Raw genomic sequence first — 20,612 nt, forward strand, 5'->3', positions numbered from 1 at the left:
TTTTCTTTTCTTTTTTCTTTTGTATTTTACAACAGCCCCAGTGACAGGTGAAATTAGCCCTCTTATAGTGACTATTGTCATTAATAGGGCTGTGCTGGGTCTTCTTAAACCCAGCAGCAGCCTTCCACTAACGGCATCCGAGCAATTGTGTGACCAGTCACATGATCACCGGGGCCAATAGAGAGCGCGGCGCTGCCTCTATTCTATGCACAGCGCTCATTGAGCAATAGATCAGAGAAGATAGAAACTGCTTCTGTCTTTCTTCAGGGCCCACAGCAGTCACTGACTTTCAGGCACCCAACATTTTCTTGCCTGATCGCTCGGGCAGCCAGCTGAAACCTGCGCCGTAGATACAATATGGCACGGGTTTTAAGGTCCTCGACCGTTGGCTGTATATAAACGGCCGACGGTCGGCAACCAGTTAAGAGGCAATTATCTCTAAAGATATATTACAAAGTTTTGTTTTCTATTAGCTTGTATTGTTGATTTTATACAACGTACGTTGAAAACGTAGTGACCATTTAAGTATAAGCCCCTACATAAGTGTACACATGTAAAACCAAAAAAATTTGAAACATTTTTTTTTGTTTTATAGATCGAATAACAATGTAATAACCCCCACATATTTAGTATCCCCATAAGTGTAACAACTTATACAAGCAGGAGCTTGAAACTACAATTCTATATGTATAATAATATATTTCCTAAAGCTGTTTTCTAACTATTGCTACATAGTAGATGAATGAGGGTGAAGTTGGATGAATATAAGACAGACAATATTAATTTTTTACTCATTACCTATGGGCGGGCAAGGCCGTTAAATAGAGGACTGTGGTTTTGGCTCTACTACAATGGCTGCCCGAAAGTGATGTTCCTTTATTGGTCTTTGGCCGGTAGCTGTATGTCAGACGCTTGCATGGTCTTGTGGTCTCCTTGAATTTCAATGGATACTTGCGTAGCATGTCATCTAGGTCCTCCTTTGATAGTTGTAGTTTTGTAATTTTTAAAAACCGCTCTGGCCATTTAACCCCAAAAACGGTTATTGAAAATATGTTGTCTTTCTATTATCTATTACCATTTCGTAGTTTGATGATTTTGCTTGGGAGTGGTCTGCCCTGGATCCGTAAATCATGTCATTTAACAAATGCTTTCAACAAATATTACATGTGCAGTAAAGCACTTGTTTTGCTTCCTTTGTAGCAATTCAAGAGGTTGGAGGTGTACCATTTGAAATCCTAAAGCCGGTTCTTGATCGTTGTACTCCTGAGCAGTTGAATCGAATTGAAGACTGTAATCCGGTGTGTACATTTTCTTGGGAATTTCCTTTCCTTGAAGTCAAATACACACAAAAAAAAAGGTTGCGTTGTAGTTTTGTTGGTGCAATTTTTTTGTGACTGTTTCATCGTTCAATGCCAGTGCACCACCTTTTTCTATATAAATATAAACTTCACTTTAACAGAATTTCAATTTTTTTTTATTTCATTAAGGTTTTTATGGAGGACTCTGGGAACTTGTGGAAAAAGCACTGTGGAAGAGACTTTAAAGGTCATCGGCTCTTAGAGTATGAGTCTTGGCGGGAAATGTATTTAAGGCTTTTTAACGAAAGAGAGGAAAAGTTAAGGAAGATAACGCAAAATATCAGTTCTGCACATTCTGGGAAACCAAAAGGTTTGTCACCTGGCAAATTAGACTAGCAATGAAAAAAAAAATGGTCCCCACTGACTATTTTGGAAAATGCTGTATTCGATTAGACATTATTCTCCTTGTTTTGAAATACAACAGATTTGATAAATCCGATCAAGTCACTGTGGCAAATATCACTGGAGAATCACCGCATTGAGTGTCCTTAGCTGTACGGCCTTTTAATTTGTTACAATTCTTGAAACTGTTCCCCAGATTTTCCTTCAGAAATGAATTATAATATGTAGAAGCAGTTTATCTAATGGAATCCAGTGTACATTATTAATGTAGTAGAATAGTATATAATTTTGCTTATACATATTCTTTTTAATTCCCAGAAGCTGCCTATCTGTTAGTTTTAATAAGTGTTTTTCTATATAGGAATTTAGACTTCTTAAAATGTTAATTCTAGGTAGCGCATTTCAAGCTAGAGTGACACAAAAAATTGTAATTTGGGAGAGAAATGGAGCAATTATTATGTTATTACTTGGCCTGTAATTTTACTGCGGTTTACAATGTCTGCCTATTGACACTGTAGAAAGGCAGTTGAATTACCATCATAATGGCTGTGTTTAGTTTTGTAGGTTTGATCATTAAAACATGGACTTCAAATAAGAGCTTCCGTAAAATGATTGCAGGTCGGCAAGTAAAACTGGCTTACATCCATGGTGTAGCCAAACCTCCACGCAACATTCGTCGGCAGCAGGAAATTCATGGAACGGCAGGGCTTATTGTACAACCTCACCCACTAGATAAATACAAGTACGTTTGCAACTATAGAAGAAATGATGCCTGTAATGTATTCACAAATAGTAGATAAACTTTATTTATTTTGAGGTTTTAAGGTATTAATCACTTTGGAATGTCTCAAGCTTATTAACTATTGTGTTGGTAAAATGTACATTTAGCTGTTCTTATTTGCCATTTTAACCCCTGTGCAGCTAACGATCTGTAAAATAGAACCAGAGTGATGCCGGCCTAGGGCATTCGATAAATATTGGTGGATATTGCTGCTTTGCTATTGAGCAAATAAGGATTTAACAGGTTCGATTATCTGAACCTTTGCTGCCCGTGAATTCTTTCCTCTGCAGCTATAACATACCTATTCTGCCTAACTGAAATGGAAGTTTAATCGGTGGGGTGGGGGGGGGGGGTCAAGGTAAATAGCTGTCGGCTAAACAATTTTTTTTTTTTACTTTCTTATGTCTCTGGCAGGTTTAATATAGGTTTAAGGTGGTCTTGACTATTGGGATAAAAAGTGATCCATAGTGTGATACCATATGTAGATCACAATTAAAGGGTAACTAAACGTTCAACAAACTTCTGAAATGTCAGACATGCCAGAAGTTTTTAATTGGTGGGGTCCAAACACTGAGACCACCACTGATCGCTAAAACAAAGCTGCAGAAGCTCTCGTGTGAGCACTGAGCTGCTTTGTTTCTGTTCGGCTTTTTCCGGAAAGCCAATGTAGTGGTGTAGGGGCTCATAGACTTTCTATTGAGCCAGTACACTGCTACATCGATTTCCAGAAAAAGCCGAAACAAAACGAAGCGGCTCAGCGCTCACACGAACGCGTCTGCCGTTTAATTTTAGCAATTGCTGGGGGTTTCCTTGCTTGGACACCACCAATCAAAACTTCTAACGTGTCACTATGGTAAGGGTATGTGCACACGTAATGTTTTCAGGCGCATTTTGGGGCGTTTACGCCTGAAAAAATTGAAGCAGAACGCCTACAAACATTTGTCCATTTCACTGCGAAATACGGCGTTCTCTTCCGACGGCACGTAAAAAGACGCCCGCAAAAAAGAAGTGCATGTCATTTCTCCATCGTCCCATTCGAAGAGCTATAACTTTTTTTATTTTTTATTTTCACGTTTACATGGCTGTATGTGGACTTGGTTTTTGCGGAATAAGGGCTGATTTACACGAACCCGATATACACACGTGCATTTCACGTGTGTTGCACAGACCTATGCAAGTTTATGGGGCAGTGCAGACTGTCCGTGATTTTTGCGCAGCGTGAGTTCACTGCGTAAAACTCACGACAGGTCCTATTTTTCTGCATTGTTCGCGCATCACGCACCCATTGAAGTCAATGGGTGCGTGAAAATCACGCACACCACACAGAAGCACTTCCGTGGGACACGCATTATTTGCGCAACAGCAGTCAAAATTATGTTTGGAAACAAAAGCACCACGTGCTTTTCTGTTTACAAACATCCAAACAGAGTATCATAATGATGGCGGCTGCGCGAAAATCATGCAGCCGCACATCCTATGTGATGACACACGGAGCTGTTAAGTGCCTTTTGCGCACGCCAAACGCAGCGTTTTTTTTGCGTGCGCAAAAACGCACATGCTCGTGTAAATCCCCCCTGAGTTGTATTTTTCAATGGCACCATTTTGGGGTATGTAGAATTTTTTTATCAACTTTTTTTGGGGGGATATAACAAAACAGCAGTTTAGCCATTGTTCTATGTGTTTTACATTTACGCCGATTTACTGTGCAGAGTAAATACCATGCTAACTTTTATTCTATGGGTCGGTACGGTTAAGGTGATACCACATATGTATAGTATTTTTTTTATGTTTTACTACTTTTGAACTAAAATAATTTTATTTTGCAACGCCGCTTTCCAAGAGCCATAACTTTTTTATTTTTCTGTCAATGTCTCCATATGAGGGCTTGTTTTTTGCGGGACTTCATTGCTACCATTTTGGGGTACATGGGACTTATTGATCTTTTATTATTATTTTGGGGGAAAATGGGGGAAAAAAATTGCGTTGTTTTTTTACGGGGTTCACCTTGCGGTTTAAATAATATAACTTTATTTTGTGGGTCATTACGATTGCGGGGATACTATATATATGTGTCGTTTTTTATTTTTTACACTTTTACTAAATAAAACCAAAATGGTTTTATTTTTTTTTAATGTGTACCTTTAATTAATTTTTATTTCACATTAATTATTTTTTCAGTCTCACTAGAAGACTTCACTATGCGATCGCTTCGTATACCAGGGCATTATTGCCTGTCAGTAAAGAACGGACAGGCATCTATTAGGGCATGCCTCTGGCACATCCTAATAAGTATAGAGCCAGGGCAGACCTGGGGGCCTTTGCTAGGCCCCCGGCAGCCATGGCACCCCATCGGATGCCCACAATTGCGGGCCGCCGATGGGTGACAGAGGGAGCTCACTCCCTCTGTAAACAACTCAAATGCAGCGGTCGCTAATAACTGCTGCATTTGAAGGGTTAAAGTTAACTTTGTTCGCTAACGTTGGAGCAGGAGCCCGGCTGACATCAGACAATGTATGGCTCTGTTATTTGGGCACTATATGGTTATGTCATTTGTGCTGTGTAAGGAGGTATTTTGGAAGTCTGTAACACAACTATATATGCGCTTTATAGACCTGTTTCGACACTGTACATTTACTTCTTGTTTAGCCTCAATGTCCACGCACCACGGCGAGCAGACAGTGCCTGCCCCAATTGTATATTCAGGGATGATGGCGAGCTGGTATATACGGGGAGAATGTGGGTCCCTGTATATTACCCCCATCAGTCCTGTATATATTACCACCATCACTTGTGTATATACGACTGGGGTGGGCACTGAGGCTAGATACCATGGACCAATAAGATTACTGAAATGACTGTATATGGGAGAAGTCCAGCAGAGTCTGAATACATGTGTGCTGTGCTGCTCACGGCTCAGCGCAGACAGTTGCGATGCAGTGACATCATCGCTCCTATCTGCGCTGAGCTGTGAGCAGCCAGCGTTACACCGTGAATAGTAGAGCAGGGAACTGCCGACTCCCTGCTCTACTTTAGGATTTAATTGTATCTGCATCCTGAGGACGCAAGATACAGTGGAAACCAGAAAAAAAGCAAAGAAAACCGAAATATGCAAGATGATGACGTTGGTTATCTGCGCTGAATTTCGGTTTCGTTTCTTTTCCCGATTAATTGCCCAGCCCTAGTACAGTGGTTTTGTGAGGTCAATAGGGGACTGTTAGTTGTATGATGTGTGTGTGTGTGTGTGTGTGTGTGTTTGTGAGTTCAGGCACTGTATAACAGTATTTGAACACTGCATTGTGGGGTTTCTACATTGTATGGTCATTGTTGGTGTATGATATATTAATATATGGTACTTAAAATTGTAGCCTTTTTTTTTTTTCTCTCCTTTTTTCCCTCCCTGTGGGCTCCCGATCAATATTTTGGCTAGGGTCTCTATAGATTTGGCCCTGGTTTTATACAATATAATGACCTGAACTTTTTTTTTTCTACCACAAGGCTATCTGTCTGTAGCATACAGAACTTTTCTATTATTTCTGTTTTGTTTATGAAGGTAATTTCTTCTGACTTTTATTGACTTGTACAAATTTTCCTGCATTTAGGTATGTGCATTTTGTTTTATTGAACTGCATAATACCCTGAATAAGGCTGATTAAACATTCTTAAAAGTGGAAGCTACGACTCCCAGCACTACTTAAGAATCTGTGAGCTCCTCCATGAATGCAGAGCAGTACAGAACCTGCCATACCACATGGTTGTCTGTAATTGAAACCACTCCTGATTCAGAGGTGTTGGATTTTCACTCCTATAACACAGAATTTCCATTTTGAAATGCCCCACTTTCAATAACTTATCTGGGGGAAGATCAATGTGGCTTATTTACAGTGTGCAGTACAGTCACAATTGTGGATGTTTTGTGTTTCTAAAGGTAATGAACTATTTTGGCTTTATAACTATAGAATGTAACCTGATCTTGGAAACGCTGGGAAATTCAGTAGCTGCCTGTTGTTGTCATTCATGTTGTCCTACTTGATGACGCACATTTAGATTAAAAAAAAATTACGATTTAGGGTATGTTCACACGCAGTGTTTTCAGACGTAATTCGGGCGTTTTACACCTCGAATTAAGCCTGAAAAAACGTCTCCATTATGCCTACAAACCTGTGCCCATTGCTTTCAATGGGTTTTACGATGTTCTGTTCCCACAAGATGTAATTTTACGCATCGCTGTCAAAAGACGGCGTGTAAAAAGACGCCCGCGAAAAATAAGTGCATGTCACTTCTTGGTACTTTTTTGAGCCGTTTTTCATTGACTCCATTGAAAAACAGCTCCAATAACGTCCGTAAAAGTCACCGCAAAAAATGCGAGTAGTTACAAAAACGTCTGAAATTACAGAGCGGTTTTCAGGCGAAAACAGCTCCTGATTTTCAGACGTATTTTTTTAAGTTGTGTGAACAGACCCTTTTAATTAATTTATTTTTAGGCAATACCAAGAAAACTATTTTCCGTCAAATATTTAGTCCTTTTTTTTTTATATAAAAAAAATATATATGTCACTAATTTTTAACCGGTAAATACGGGCCCGTTGTCGTCCATATTCCACCCGTATTTACGGACACGTAAAAAAAGGGGGGCTGGAAATTATGTCAGTCATGTCAAAACCCCTTAAAGGGTCACATGATCGCTCAGACGCCATTTTCTCTGCTTCTCTTCATTCATTCATTCAAAAATTAAAATCCCCTGACGCCGCCTAGCAAGGCTCCCGTAATTACGGGTGCACACACGTAGCCACCCGTAATTATGGGAGCCCCATAGACTTCTACGGCCTGAAATAGGACATGTTCTATATTTTTCAACGGCACGGGCAACCTTCCTGTACGCAAACGGGAAGGTACCCGTGGCCAATAGAAGTCTATGGGCCCTTAATTACGGGCGTTTTTACGGTCGTGTGCATGGGGCCTAAGTGAGGAATAATATTTAACCCCTAAATGACCAGCCTATTTTAGGCCTTAATGTCCAAGTTATTTTTGAAGTTTTTACCATAGTCTCATTCAAAGAGCGACAACTTTTTTTTTTTCTTGCGGGATGACTATCGGAACAATTTTGGAGTAGATCCGACTTTTTTCTGATCACTTTTTTTTTTTTTTTTTTTTTTTTAAGGCTGGATTCACAGAATACAGCTGTTAAATAATGTAATAACTTTATAGTTGGTTGTTCTAGACGCCGCAATACCAAATATGTCACTTTTTTGGGGGTTTATTTTAATAATAAAGCATTTTGTAAGAGGAAATAGTGGGTTTTCATATTTTTTCATTCACACGTGCCATAGAAGACAGCGGCACTCGGCGATCACACTCTCTATTGAGCGCCGCATCTGAGGGGTTACAGATCTCGCCCGTTCGAGCAGGATGCCTACCAACTCTTAGCTACCGACGTTAGCTGAGAGCAGGGAGATTTAACCGCTCCCTGCTCTGTTTATTCTGTTGCAACAACGTGAAAAGGCGTATGCATCGGAATAAAGCCCATTAGTGGCCGCCATGAAAAGGCGTATTGGCGATAAGGCTAAATTCACTCTACCGTTAATATACATTTACCTCCCTTCCGTCAGAGGTAGAGCGGATCGAAAGATTAAACGTAAAGCAACGTTACTGTTCTGTAAGGGTAAGTTCACACGCCCTATTTATGGACGTAATTCAGGCATATTACGCCCGAAAAAACGGCTCCAAACCGTCTGCAAACATCTGCCCATTGAATTCAATGGGTCTTACGGTGTTCTGTGCAGACGCCCGCCTCAAAGAAGTGCATGTCACTTCTTGGGACATAATTGGAGCCGTTTTTCATTGACTCCAATGAAAACCAGCTCCAATTATGTCCGTAAAAGACGCCGCCAAAAACGTGTGCACTTGTCAAAACGTCTGAAATTCAGGAGCTGTTTTCGCCTGAAAACGGCTCCGTAATTTCAGACGTAATTTGCATTGCCATACCCTTAGATTACCATTGATTTCAATGGTAATTCTTTTGTTGCTTTCGGTTTGTTTTCGTTCGCGAAGTTTCTGTTTTTTTTTCACAGAAACAAAAGTTCTTCACACTGCACTTTTTTTGCTTCCGTCATAAAATACTGAAACCTAGTGAACGGAGACAAAAAAAAAAAAAGAATACAAATAATTGTCAGATTTGATGGTTTTTGGTCTCCTTGCTTGCCAGAAAATGGAATAAAAAGTGATCAAAAGATCTCATGTACTCCAAAATGGTACCAATGAAATCTACGATTGTCCCGCAACAAATAAGCCCTCACAATGCTCTGTTGGAGAAAAAATAAAAAAATGCTGGCTCCAAGAATATGGCGAAGCAAAATGTGCAGTGTTCCAAAAGCATATCAGTGCGACACCGGCCACAAATCGATAAATTATTTATTTACTGCATTATTATACCCTGGTGTACACTGCACAGCTTACAAATGTCCCCACATTATAAACTGAAATACCAGTAAAACCCCAAACAGAACAACTGCTAAGCAAAATCTGCTCTCCAAAAGCCAAATGGTGCTCCCATTTCATCTGTGCCCTACACCGTGCCCAAACAGCAGTTTAGGTTCACATATATGGCATCGCCATACCCGGGAGAACCTGCTTAACATTTTATGAGGTATTTGTCTTCAGTGGCACAAACTGGGCACAACATATTGTGCAGTAAAATGGCATATCAGTGGAAACCTTTAATTTCCGCTTTGCAGCATCCACTGCGCATTAATCCCTTCGCACACCACAACTTAATAGCATGTCGTGTTTTGCGGGGGGGGGGGGGGGTGATGTATGGAGCAGGCTCACGCTGCGGGTGTCAGCTGGGACTGACAGGAACAGCGATCGCGTTGTTACAGAAGCCTGTAAAAATGACTATATACTGCAGTTCTAGTCTCCCAGAGGGACTAATAAAATGTGTAAAAAAAGAAAAATTATTTTAAAAAAAAACTATTATTCGTGAAAAAAAATACATATGCTGAATCGCTGTTTTTTGGTCTCCTTAGCTCTGAAAAAATGTTTAATAAAAAGTGATCACGAAGTTGTATGTACCAAAAAATTGTACCAATAAAAGCTACAGCTCGTCCCGCAAAAAATAAGCCTTCACACCACCGCTCAATTGCCCAAAAAAAGAAGTTATGGCTCTCGGAATATGGTGAAAAACAATTCTTTTTTGTTTTTTTTAACCAATCTTTTTTAGTTTGTAGATGTAGTAAATCTAAAATAAACTATATAAATTTGGTATCTCCATAATCAAAATGAAACGCAGAGAAAAATTTTATTCCGTAAAAACGAAAACCCAAAAAATAATGGAGTATTCACAGTTTTTTCCAATTTCAGCCTGCAAATTTTATTTTCGGTTTCCCAGTAAAATGGGTACTTTAAATGGTGCCAATACAAACTACAATAACTCCTGCAAAAAGTAAGCCCTCGCACCACTCTATTGACGGAAAAAGAAAAAACTTTATGGCACTTGGAACACGAGGAGGGAAAAACTAAAATGAAAAAGCAAAAAATGGATCAGTCCTCGAAGGGTTAATTAATTTCTACTGAAAAAAACCCTTTACGACCACATGTGGGGTATAGCTGTACTCGGGAGAAATTGCTTTACAAATGTTTGGGTGCATTTTCATCTTTTAAAAAAAAAAAAAAAATTGAAAAAATGTTGATATTCATTTTCACGGGCTAATTCTAATAAATTCTGCAAAACACCTGTGGGGCCTAAATGCTCACTATACCCCTAGATAGATTCCTTAAGTAATGTGGTTTCCCAAATGGACCACTTTGGGGGGTTTCTAATATTTTGGTCCCTCCAGGTCGCTGCAAACGTGACATGGCACCCGAAAACCATTCCAGCAAAATCTGCGCTCCAAAATCCAAATGGCGCTCCTTCCCTTCTGGGCCTTGCCATGGGTCCAAACAGCAGTTTATTACCACATATGGGCTATTGCTGTAATCGGGAGAAATTGGTTTACAAATTTTGGGGTGCTTTTTATTCTTCCTTGTAAACATTTCTACATTTTTTGCAGGAAAATTAAGATTTTCATTTTCACAGACTAACTCCAATAAATATAGCAAAAGACCTGTGGGGTCAAGATGCTGACTATACCCCTAGACAAATTCCTTGAGGGGTGTAGTTTCAAAAATGGGGGTCACTTTTGGGTATTTCCACTGTTTTGGCACCACAAGACCTCTTCAGACCTGATCTCGGTTTCTGAGGCCTGTGCTTAATCCTTTCCCGACCTATAACGAAAATGAACGTCTTGGTCGGGTATTAATTCCCGCACCAGGACGTTCATTTTCATCACTATTTAAAACTGTCACACGACCGCACTGTCAGTTGTCCCAGACAGCTGACACAATAGTCTTGCCGGTCAGTGGACCATCGTCGCTGCTTTCGGCAATTAACCACTTAAATTTGGTGACCGATTGCGATCGCCTCATTTAATGGGTTTGAAGCATATCGGCAGCCCCCACTAAGTGATTGTGGGGGCTACTGATGCTTGTTGTGGCAATCGGAGGCCAGATAATGGCCTCCGGGTTGCCATGTACGGAAGCCTAGGAGGAGCAGCCGGAGGCTGGTCCTCCGAGGCTTCCAGTGAGTGTGACTGTCACGTCACAATGACAGGTAGAATACATTACACAACGTAAGTAGTGTAATGTACTCCAGCAGCAATCAAAGCTGCAAGTCTAAATTTCCCCTAGTGGGACAAGTAAATGAAGTTAAAAAAAGGTAATAAAAAAGTGTAAAAATAAGTTATTATAGGGAAAAAAAGCCTTTTTTGTTTATGTAACAAGACTTTTATTATAGGAAAAAAATGAACACTTTAAAGTACACATATTTGGTATCGCCGTGTTCGTAACGACCCATACTATAATGGTATTTTTCTCGCACGATGAACACCCTAAAAAAATCAATAAACTACGCCACAAACGCTATTATTTGGTCACCACCCCTCCCAAAATAAAGAATAAAAAAGTGATCAAAAGGTCGCATATGCCAATAAAAACTACAATCCGTCCTGCAAAAAAACAAGCCCTTACACAGCTTTTTTGATAAAAAAGTTATGGCTCTCAGAATATGGTGACACAGAAAATATTTTTTTTATTATAAATAAGTGATTTTATTGTGCAAACCCTGCAAAACATAAAAATTAACCTATATACATATGGTATCGCCATAATTGTACTAACCCGTAGAATAAAGTCACAATGTCATTTATAGCGTACAGTGATAGCCGCAAAAAAATAAACTAAAAAACATTGTCAGAATGCTTGGTTTTTGGTCAGGATTGCAAAAAATTTTAATAAAAAGTAATTTAAAAATCGTATGTATCCCAAAATGGTACCAATGAAATCTACAGATTGTCCCGCAACAAATAAGCCCTCACATGGCTCCGGTGGAGAAAAAATAAAAAAGTTCTGGCTCCCAGAATATGGAGATGCAAAATGTGCAGTGTGTTCCAAAAGCGGATAAGATTGGGCGCTATTTATCAGTGCGACACCGTCCACATATCTATGAATTATTATTGATTTACCCCATTATTATGCCCTGATGTTCTCTGCCCAGCTTACATATGCCCCCACATTATAAACTGAAATACCAGCAATACCCCAAACAGAACTACTACCAAGAAAAATCTACGCTCCAAAAGCAAAATGGCGCTCCCGTCCTTCCGAGCCCTGCAGCGTGCCCAAACAGCAGTTTGCGCCCACATATATGGTATCCCCATACCCGGGAGAACCCTCTTAATGTTTTATGAGGTATTTGTTTTCAGTGGCACAAACTGGGCAAAACATATTATGCACTAATATGGCAGATCAGTGGAAAATTGCAATTTTCACTTTGAACCATCCGGTGTGCATTAACCTCTTTGCGCACTATGACTTAATAGCACGTCATGGTACGGGGGTTGATGTATGCTCCATATGCTGCAGGTGTCATCTGTGTATTACAGCTGATACCCGGGCCGGGACTAACAGACAGGTACAGCGATCGCGCTGTTACAGAAGCCTGTAAAAATAACAATATACTGCAATACAATAGTATTGCAGTGTATTGTACCAGCAATCCAAAGATCGCTGGATCAAGTCCCCTAAGGGGACTAATAAAATCTGTAGAAGAATTCAATTTATTAGTAGTGAGAATTTTTTTTTTTTAAGTTAAAAAAAAACAAAAAACTTTTCATATTTTTCTTCTAAAGGTTAAAAAAATGAGCAAAATTGTTATCGCTACGTCCGTAAAAGTCCGAACTATTACAATATACCATTATTTAATTCCCACGGTGAATACCGTAAAAAAATGTAATAATTTAAACCGACAAAATCGCAGTTTTTTTTGTCACCTTAGCTCTCAAAAAAAAATGAATACAACTTTTTAATCACTTTTTATGTACCAATAAAAACTACAGCTCGTCCTGCAAAAAATAAGACCTCCCACTGCTCAATCAACCGAAAAATAAAAAAAAGTTACGGCTCTCAGAATGTGGTGAAACAAAACAATTTTTATTTTAACCAATACATTTTTCTTTGTAAAAGTAATAAAATTTAAAAAAATATATAGAATTTGGTATCACCGTAATTGTATTGAGCCGCAGAATAAAGTAAAGTTTTTGTGCTTATTGTACGGCGAAAGCTGTAAAAACGAAGCCCCCCCCAAAAAATGGAATCCTATTTTTTTCCAATTTCAGCCCGCAAAGAATTTTTTTTCAGTTTCCCCGTACATTTTATGGTACTTTAAATGGTGTCAATAGAAACTACAGTTCCTCCCGCAAGAAATAAGCCCTCACACCGCTCTATTGATGGAAAAATAAAAAAAGTTATGGCTCTTGGAAGGCAGGGAGTGAAAAATGAAAATAAGAAAGCAAAAAATTGATCAGTCCTGAAAGGGTTAATTCATTTCTAATGGAAATAACATATGACCACATGTGGGGCATTTCCGTAGTCTGGAGAAATTGTTTTATAAAAAATGTTGTTTTTTTTTCTCCTTTTATCCCTTATGCAAATGAGAAAATTCAACATTTTTGTGGAAAAATTTTTGATATTCATTTTCATGGCCTAATTCTAATAAATTCAGCAAAAGACCCGTGGGATCTAAATGCTCACTCTACCCCTAGAAAAATTCCTTGAGTTATTCCAAAATGGGGTAAATTTTGGGGCGTTTCCACGGTTTTGATCCCTCCAGTGCATTGCAAACGCGACATGGCACCGAAAATCAATTCAGCAAAATCCGTGCTCCAAAATTCAAATTGTGCTCCTTCCCTTTTGAGCCCTGCCATGAGTCCAATCAGCAGTTTATTACCACATATGGGGTATTGCCGTAATCAGGAGAAATTGCTTTACAAATGTTGTGGTTCTTTTTTTTTTCCTTTATTCCTTGTAAAAATTAAAAATGTCTGTTTCAGAAAAAAAAGTAGATTTCCATTTTCCATTATATTTAGCGACAAACCTGTGTGGTCAAAATTCTAACTGTACCCCTAGATAAATTCCTTGAGAAGTGTAATCTCTAAGATGGGGTAACTTTTGGGGTGTTTCCACTGTTTTGGTCCCTCCAGGGCGTTGCAAATGCGACATGGCACCGAAAACCATTCCAGCAAAATCAGAAATCCAAATGGCGCTCCTTCCCTTCTGAGCCCTGCTGTGTGTCCAAACAGCAGTTTATTACCACATATGGGGTATTGGCGTCATCGGGAGACATTGCTTTACTATTGTTGGGGTGCATTTTCTTTGTTATTCCTTGTAAATATTAAAAATTTCATTTTTTTCTGAAAAAAGTAGATTTTCATTTTTACAGACTAATTCCAATATATTTAGTGAAAAACCTGTGCGGTCAAAATGCTAACTACACCTCTCAATTAATTTAGCTACTGGTATAGTTTCCAAAATGGGGTCACTTTTGGGGTGTTTCCACTATTTTGGCACCACAAGACCTCTTCAAACCTGACATGGTGCCTAAAATATATTCTAAAAAAAAAGGGGGCCCAAAATCCACAAGGTGCACCTTTTGCTTCTGAGGCCTGTGTTTCAGTCCATTAGCACACTAGGGCCATATATGGGATATTTCTAAGAACTGCGTAATCTGGGCAGTAAAATATTGAGTTTAATTTCTCGGGTAAAACCTTCTGTGGTACAATGTTTTTTCTATTAGAAATTAATTTCGGCAAAAAAAATAAATTTGTACATTTCACCTCTAATTTGCTTTAATTCCTGTGAAACTCCTAAAAGGTTAAAACACTTTGTGAATTCTGATTCGAATATCTTGAGGGGTGCAGTTTTCAAAATGGGGTGATTTATGGGAACTTTCTAATATATAAGGCCCTCAAAGCCACAAAGTTCTAAGCCGTGTAAAGTGCTAGAAAAATAAAAGGACGTTCAAAAAACGATGCAAACATAAACTAGACATATAGGATATGTTAACTAGTGACTATTTGTGTGGTATTACTATCTGTTTTACAAACAGATACGTTTAAATTTAGAAAAATTCAAATTTTGGTGTTTTTCAGAAATAAACAGTTAAGGATTGGAAACGATGTAACAGTGTAACTTCATACTTCCGGCTTATTCTAGGAATGTATCAATGTTGGAATAACATTGCCCGATCTCAGAGCTAGTCAATTTGTAACAGAAAATGCAAGGAAAAATTAGCCGGAAGTATCAAGTTACACTGTTACATCGTTTCCAATCCTTAACTGTTCTGATTGGTCTCCATTCCTGTCGATTTGGAGCTTTTAGTTTATGGTTCTGGTTCGTGGGTCCGGCGGCCACCACCCCTGGAAGAAGCCGGACGTACCGACGAAACGCGCGTCGGGTGTCTTTTAAAATCACTATCAATGTTACATGGTCACACTATGCTCCGTACAGTCAATTAACAGGCTGACTTTTTTGTTCATCTGGCAGAATATCTGCCCTAGTTAGGGACGAGAATACGCAATCCCCGCATGCTGGGCTCTCCATTTAACCGTAGTGTACGGAGGGATGGCGCTAAGCCATGTTTGAGATGCGGTCGCACTCAAACAGCTGATCGGGGCTCACCTCATTAAGAATTCATTGATACAAACAAATTTTCTGGACCACTGTAGGGTTCATTTTAGATGTCCTATAATCATATCTTCAGTGGAGGGTGGGTTATTTAACTTCAATAAAACTGAGCATATTTATTCTAGACCTAATTTGTCTTAGTGTGCCAATTTTGGGGATCTTGGTACAACACGATTTCCATCTAACGTTGTTTTTTTTAAATTGTTTCAATAAAATATTTATTATTTTTTCCATTTTGGTAATACACACTACTTTACCCACTTCCCTTTCATATACTTGTATTTTACCAGACTAGGGCCTCATGTGGGATATTTCTACAAACTGCAGAATATTGGCAATAGATATTGAGTTGCGTTTCTCTGGTTATACTTTGAGTTACAGAAAAAAAGGTATTACAAATGTATTTCGGCAAGGAAAATTACATTTGTAAATTTCCCCTTTGCTTTAATTCCTGTGAAACGCCTAAAGGGCTAAGAAACTTTCTGAATACGGTTTTGGTTATTTTGAGGTGTGCAATTTTTAAAATGGGGTGATTTATGGGGTCTATATAATATATAAGGACCTCAAAGCCACTTCACAACTAAACTGGTCTCTAAAAAATAGCCTTTGAAACATTCTTGAAAATGTGGGAAATTCTGCTGAAGTTCTAAGCCTTGTAATGTCCTAGAAAAATAAAAGAATATACAAAAAATGATGCAAACATAAAGTAGACATATTGGAAATGTTAACTAGTAACTATTTTATGTGGTATTACGATCTGTTTTACAAGCAGATACATTAAAATTTTAGAAAAATGCAAAGTTTTGCACATTTTTTCAAAATGTTGGTGTCTTTCACAAATAAATACTGAATTTATCAGCCAAATTTCTCCACTATCATAAAGTACAATATGTCATGAAAAAACAATCTCAGAATCACTTGGATAGGTAAAAGCATTCCAAAGTTATTACCACAAAGTGACACACGTCAAATTTGAAAAAAAGATCGGCTTCGTCCTTCGGCCAAAACAGGCTTCGTCCTGAATGGGTTAAAAAGCCAGAACACATAAATAATAAATATTGTTGACTTTTTTTGTTTTTTTTGTTCTTCTTATATGGCAGACTGCAAAAAATAGAAACTGAGAGTAATCCCTCAACTACGAACTCAAATGTTCACCAGAATACTCCTGTGCCTGTGAGTAACAGCCAGTTTGGCCAAAGTCAAGATCAAAAAAGAACTATAAAGAGTAAGTATAACTGTTTTTACAATTTCAATTATATTTATATCTTGCTTACAATTGTCCACCTTTATAAAACCTCTTAAACTCTGTTCACACCTCAGTTGTGCGGTTCCAACAGTTCTGTTGCACAATGGAGAAAGCCGGCTGCCGACAGAACCCATTGACTTTAACCCCTTAACGCTCAGCGACGTAATATTCCGTCGCGCTGACCATGCTGTTCACGCTCAGCGACTGAATATTACGTTGCAGGAGTAACGGCCATTTCGGCCGTCTTCCCGACACATGCAGGAGCTGTGACAGCTGCTGTCTCGTACAGCAGTTGCCGCAGCTCCTACAGCGGGGACCGATCGTTGTGTCCCCACTGATTAGCCCCTTAGGGGTTAACCCTTAGGGGTTAAGCTACCATCGCCGGCCTGCTACACGATAGCGGCCGGCATTGGTGACTATGGCAACCGGACATCTAACAATGGTGTCCGGCTATGCCATCGACGGAAGCCTAGTGGGTCCTGACAGTCAGGACCCACTATGCTTGCTGTCAATGAGTAGCTGACAGCTCTAATACACTGCCCTACGCATGTAGTGCAGTGTATTAGAATAGCGATCAGAGCCTCCTGCCCTCAAGTCCCTTAGTGGGACAAAGTAAGAAAGTAAAAAAAAAAGTAAAAAAAAGATGTGTAAAAATAAGAAAATAAAAAAAGTTTTAAAAGTAAAAATCCCCCTTTTTCCCTTATCAGTCCTTTTATTATTAATAAAAATATATAAACAAACAAATAAACTATACATAATTGGTATTGCCGCGTCCGTAACGGCCTGAACTACAAAATTATTTCATTATTTATCCCTCCCGGTGAACGCCGTAAAAGAAAATAATAATAAACCATACCAGAATCACAATTGTTTGGTCACTTCACCTCCCAAAAAATGGAATAAAAAGAGATCAAAAAGTCGCATGTACCTAAAAATGGTCCTGATCGAAACTACAGCTCGTTACGCAAAAAACAAGTCCTCGCACGGCTTTATTGATGGAAAAATAAAAGTTATGGCTCTTAGAATGAGGTAACACAAAAAGTGAATGATTGCACAATAAAAAATTTTTTGTAAAAAAACGCCATAAGGCATAAAAAAACTATAAATATATGGTATCGCCGTAATCGTATCGCCCCGCAGAATAAAGTGAATGCCATTTATAGCGCACGGTGAACGCTGTAAAAAAAATTGAATGAAAAAACAATAGTAGAATTGCTGTATTCTAGTCACCACGCCACTTAAAAATAGAATAAAAACTGATCAAAAAGTTGCATGCACCCCATGAAAACTGCAATGAATTCCTCAATGGGTCTAGTTTCCAAAATGGGGTCACTTTTTGGGGGTTTCCACTGTTTTGGCACCACAAGACCTCTTCAAACCGGACATGGTGCCTAATAAAAAGGAGGCCTCAAAATCCACTAGGTGTTCCTTTGCTTCGGAGGCCGGTGCTTCAGTCCATTACCACACTAGGGCCACAAGTGGGATATTTATCAAAACTGCAGAATCTGTGCAATAAATATTGAGTTGCGTTTCTCTGGTAAAACCTTTTGTGTTCTAAAAAAAATGGTATAAAAAGGATTTTCCGACACAAAAAAATAAAAATAAACTTCACCTCTTCTTTGCACTAAATTTCTGTGAAACACCTAAAGGGTTCATAAATGCTGTTGTGAATACTTTGAGGGGTCTAGTTTCTAAAATGGGTTGTTTAATAGGGGTTTCTAATATATAGGCACCTCAAAGCAACTTCAGAACTGAACTGGAACCTAAAAAAAAAATATAAAAATGAGGCAATACTTTGCTTCTTACATTATACTGATAATGAGCAGTGCCCACCCTGACATGACCCCAGTTTTGATCGTTTGTATAAACGCAGACCCCTATTAGACCGTTTCAGTGCCCGGTTTTCCCAAGCCTTCACCCCCGAGAAGTGTATTTCTATTGATGAGTTCTCGGTACATTTTAAAGGGAGGCTTCAATTCCGCCAGTACCTGCCGGGTAAGTGGGCAAGGTATGGTGTGAAGATGTATAAGCTGTGCGAGAGGGCATCAGGGTATACCAACAAATTTAGGATATATGAAGGAAAGGACACCAGTTTTCAGCCTCCAGAATGCCAGCCCCCCCGCCCTTACCTGGAGTTAATGCAAAAATTCTTTGGGATTTGGTGCACCCACTGCTGGACCAGGGTTACCACCTCTACCTGGATAATTTTTATACCAGCTTCCCACTCTTCAAGTGCCTCGCTTCCAGAAATACTGCGGCATGCGGCACTGCTAGAAGAAATCTAAGAGGCCTCCCTAAGACTGCTTGGGCAAACACCCAGAAGGGGTGAGAGCAGGGCACAATCCAGCAGCAATATATTGTGTGTCAAGTACAAGACAAGAGAGATATCCTTGTATTGACAACAATACATGGCCACACCAGTACCCATGTACCTGTACGAGGTACCAGTACAGAGACTCCCAAACCAGACTGCATCCTATACTACAATATGTACATGGGTGGGGTGGACTTGTCAGATCAAGCCCTGAAGCCCTACAGCGCCATGCGGTGTGGTATAAGAAGCTGGCCGTGCACATCATACAGATGGCATTATACAATGCGTACGTGCTACGTCTATGTACAGGCCAGAGGGGAACTTTCCAGGAATTTCAAGAGGTGGGTTATCAAGAAACTAATTTTTAGGGACCAGGAGGGGGGGCGCTCCCAGTACTTCTGGAAGCGAGGCCACACGCATCGCACCAGGGCAACACTTTCCAAGAGAAGTTCCCCAAACTGGCAAGAAGGGAAGAAGTCAAAAGAGGTGCAAAGTCTGTTATAAGAGGGAGGTAAATACGGACACAATATATCAATGTGACACGTGTCCTGAAAAACTAAGGCTCTATATGAAACAGTGTTTTAAAATGTATCCTACATCCCTTGATTTTTAATCTACCCCAGTTTTACTTACCCTGATGCACTCCGCACAGCTTATCCCCCCCTCGTCTTTCCCTTCTGAGCCCTGCTGCGTGCCCAGGCAGCTAATAACAGCCACATGTAGGGTATTGCCATACCCATGAGAACCCACATTACAGTTTATGGGGTGTATGTCTCCGGTCAAAATGCTCACTACACCTCTAGATGAATGCCTTATGGGGTGTAGTTTTAAAACGGGGTCACTTCTCAACTGCACTCGTACCTCAGGGGCTTCTGCATACATGACTTCGCACCAGAAAATCCCCAGTATGCCAAATGGTCCTTTCCTTCTGAGCCGTCCCATGGGCCCCAACGTCAGTTTATCACCACAAATGGGGTATTGCGGCACTCCGAACAAATTGGGCAACAAAATGGAGTATTTTATTTCTTGTGAAAATAAGAAATTTTGAGCTAAAACTACATATTATTGGAAAAAATTATATTTTTTTAAATTCCCAGCCCAATTCAAATAAGTTCTGTGAAGAAACTATGGGGTCTAAATGGTCACATTACCCATAAATGAATTCCTTGAGGGGTGTAGTTTCCAAAATGGGGTCACTTCTGGTGGGTTTCCATTGCTTTGATACCTCTGGGGCTCTGCAAATGCGACATGGCACCCAAAAACCAATCCAGAAAAATCTGCACTCCAAACACACAGCACTCCTTCCCTTCTGAGGCCTCCCATGGGCCCAAACAGCAGTTTATCACCACAAATGGGGTATTGCTGCACTCAGGAGAAATTGGGCAACAAAATGGGGTATTTTGTTCCCTGTGAAAATAAGAAATTTGGGTGAAAAATGACATTTTATTTTTTTTAAATTTCACAGCCCAATTCAAATACATGCCGTGTAAAAACTGTGTTGTCAAAATGGCAACAACA

The 20,612-nt window shown here is 39.5% G+C and overlaps 1 protein-coding gene across 1 annotated transcript in view; it reads left to right on the forward strand.

The window, feature by feature from the left end:
* LOC142760482 (elongin-A-like) overlaps positions 1 to 20,612 on the forward strand; it is a 48,851-nt gene that overhangs the window by 17,229 nt on the left and 11,010 nt on the right. Inside the window, exons 7-10 of the mRNA XM_075863676.1 lie at positions 1,201 to 1,298; positions 1,488 to 1,668; positions 2,319 to 2,442; positions 16,635 to 16,759. Of these exons, the coding sequence (XP_075719791.1) occupies positions 1,201 to 1,298; positions 1,488 to 1,668; positions 2,319 to 2,442; positions 16,635 to 16,759 (528 nt within the window). The remainder of the gene's footprint in view (positions 1 to 1,200; positions 1,299 to 1,487; positions 1,669 to 2,318; positions 2,443 to 16,634; positions 16,760 to 20,612) is intronic.

Source organism: Rhinoderma darwinii, chromosome 4 (assembly GCF_050947455.1).
Source record: "Rhinoderma darwinii isolate aRhiDar2 chromosome 4, aRhiDar2.hap1, whole genome shotgun sequence".
Lineage (NCBI taxonomy): Eukaryota > Metazoa > Chordata > Amphibia > Anura > Rhinodermatidae > Rhinoderma > Rhinoderma darwinii.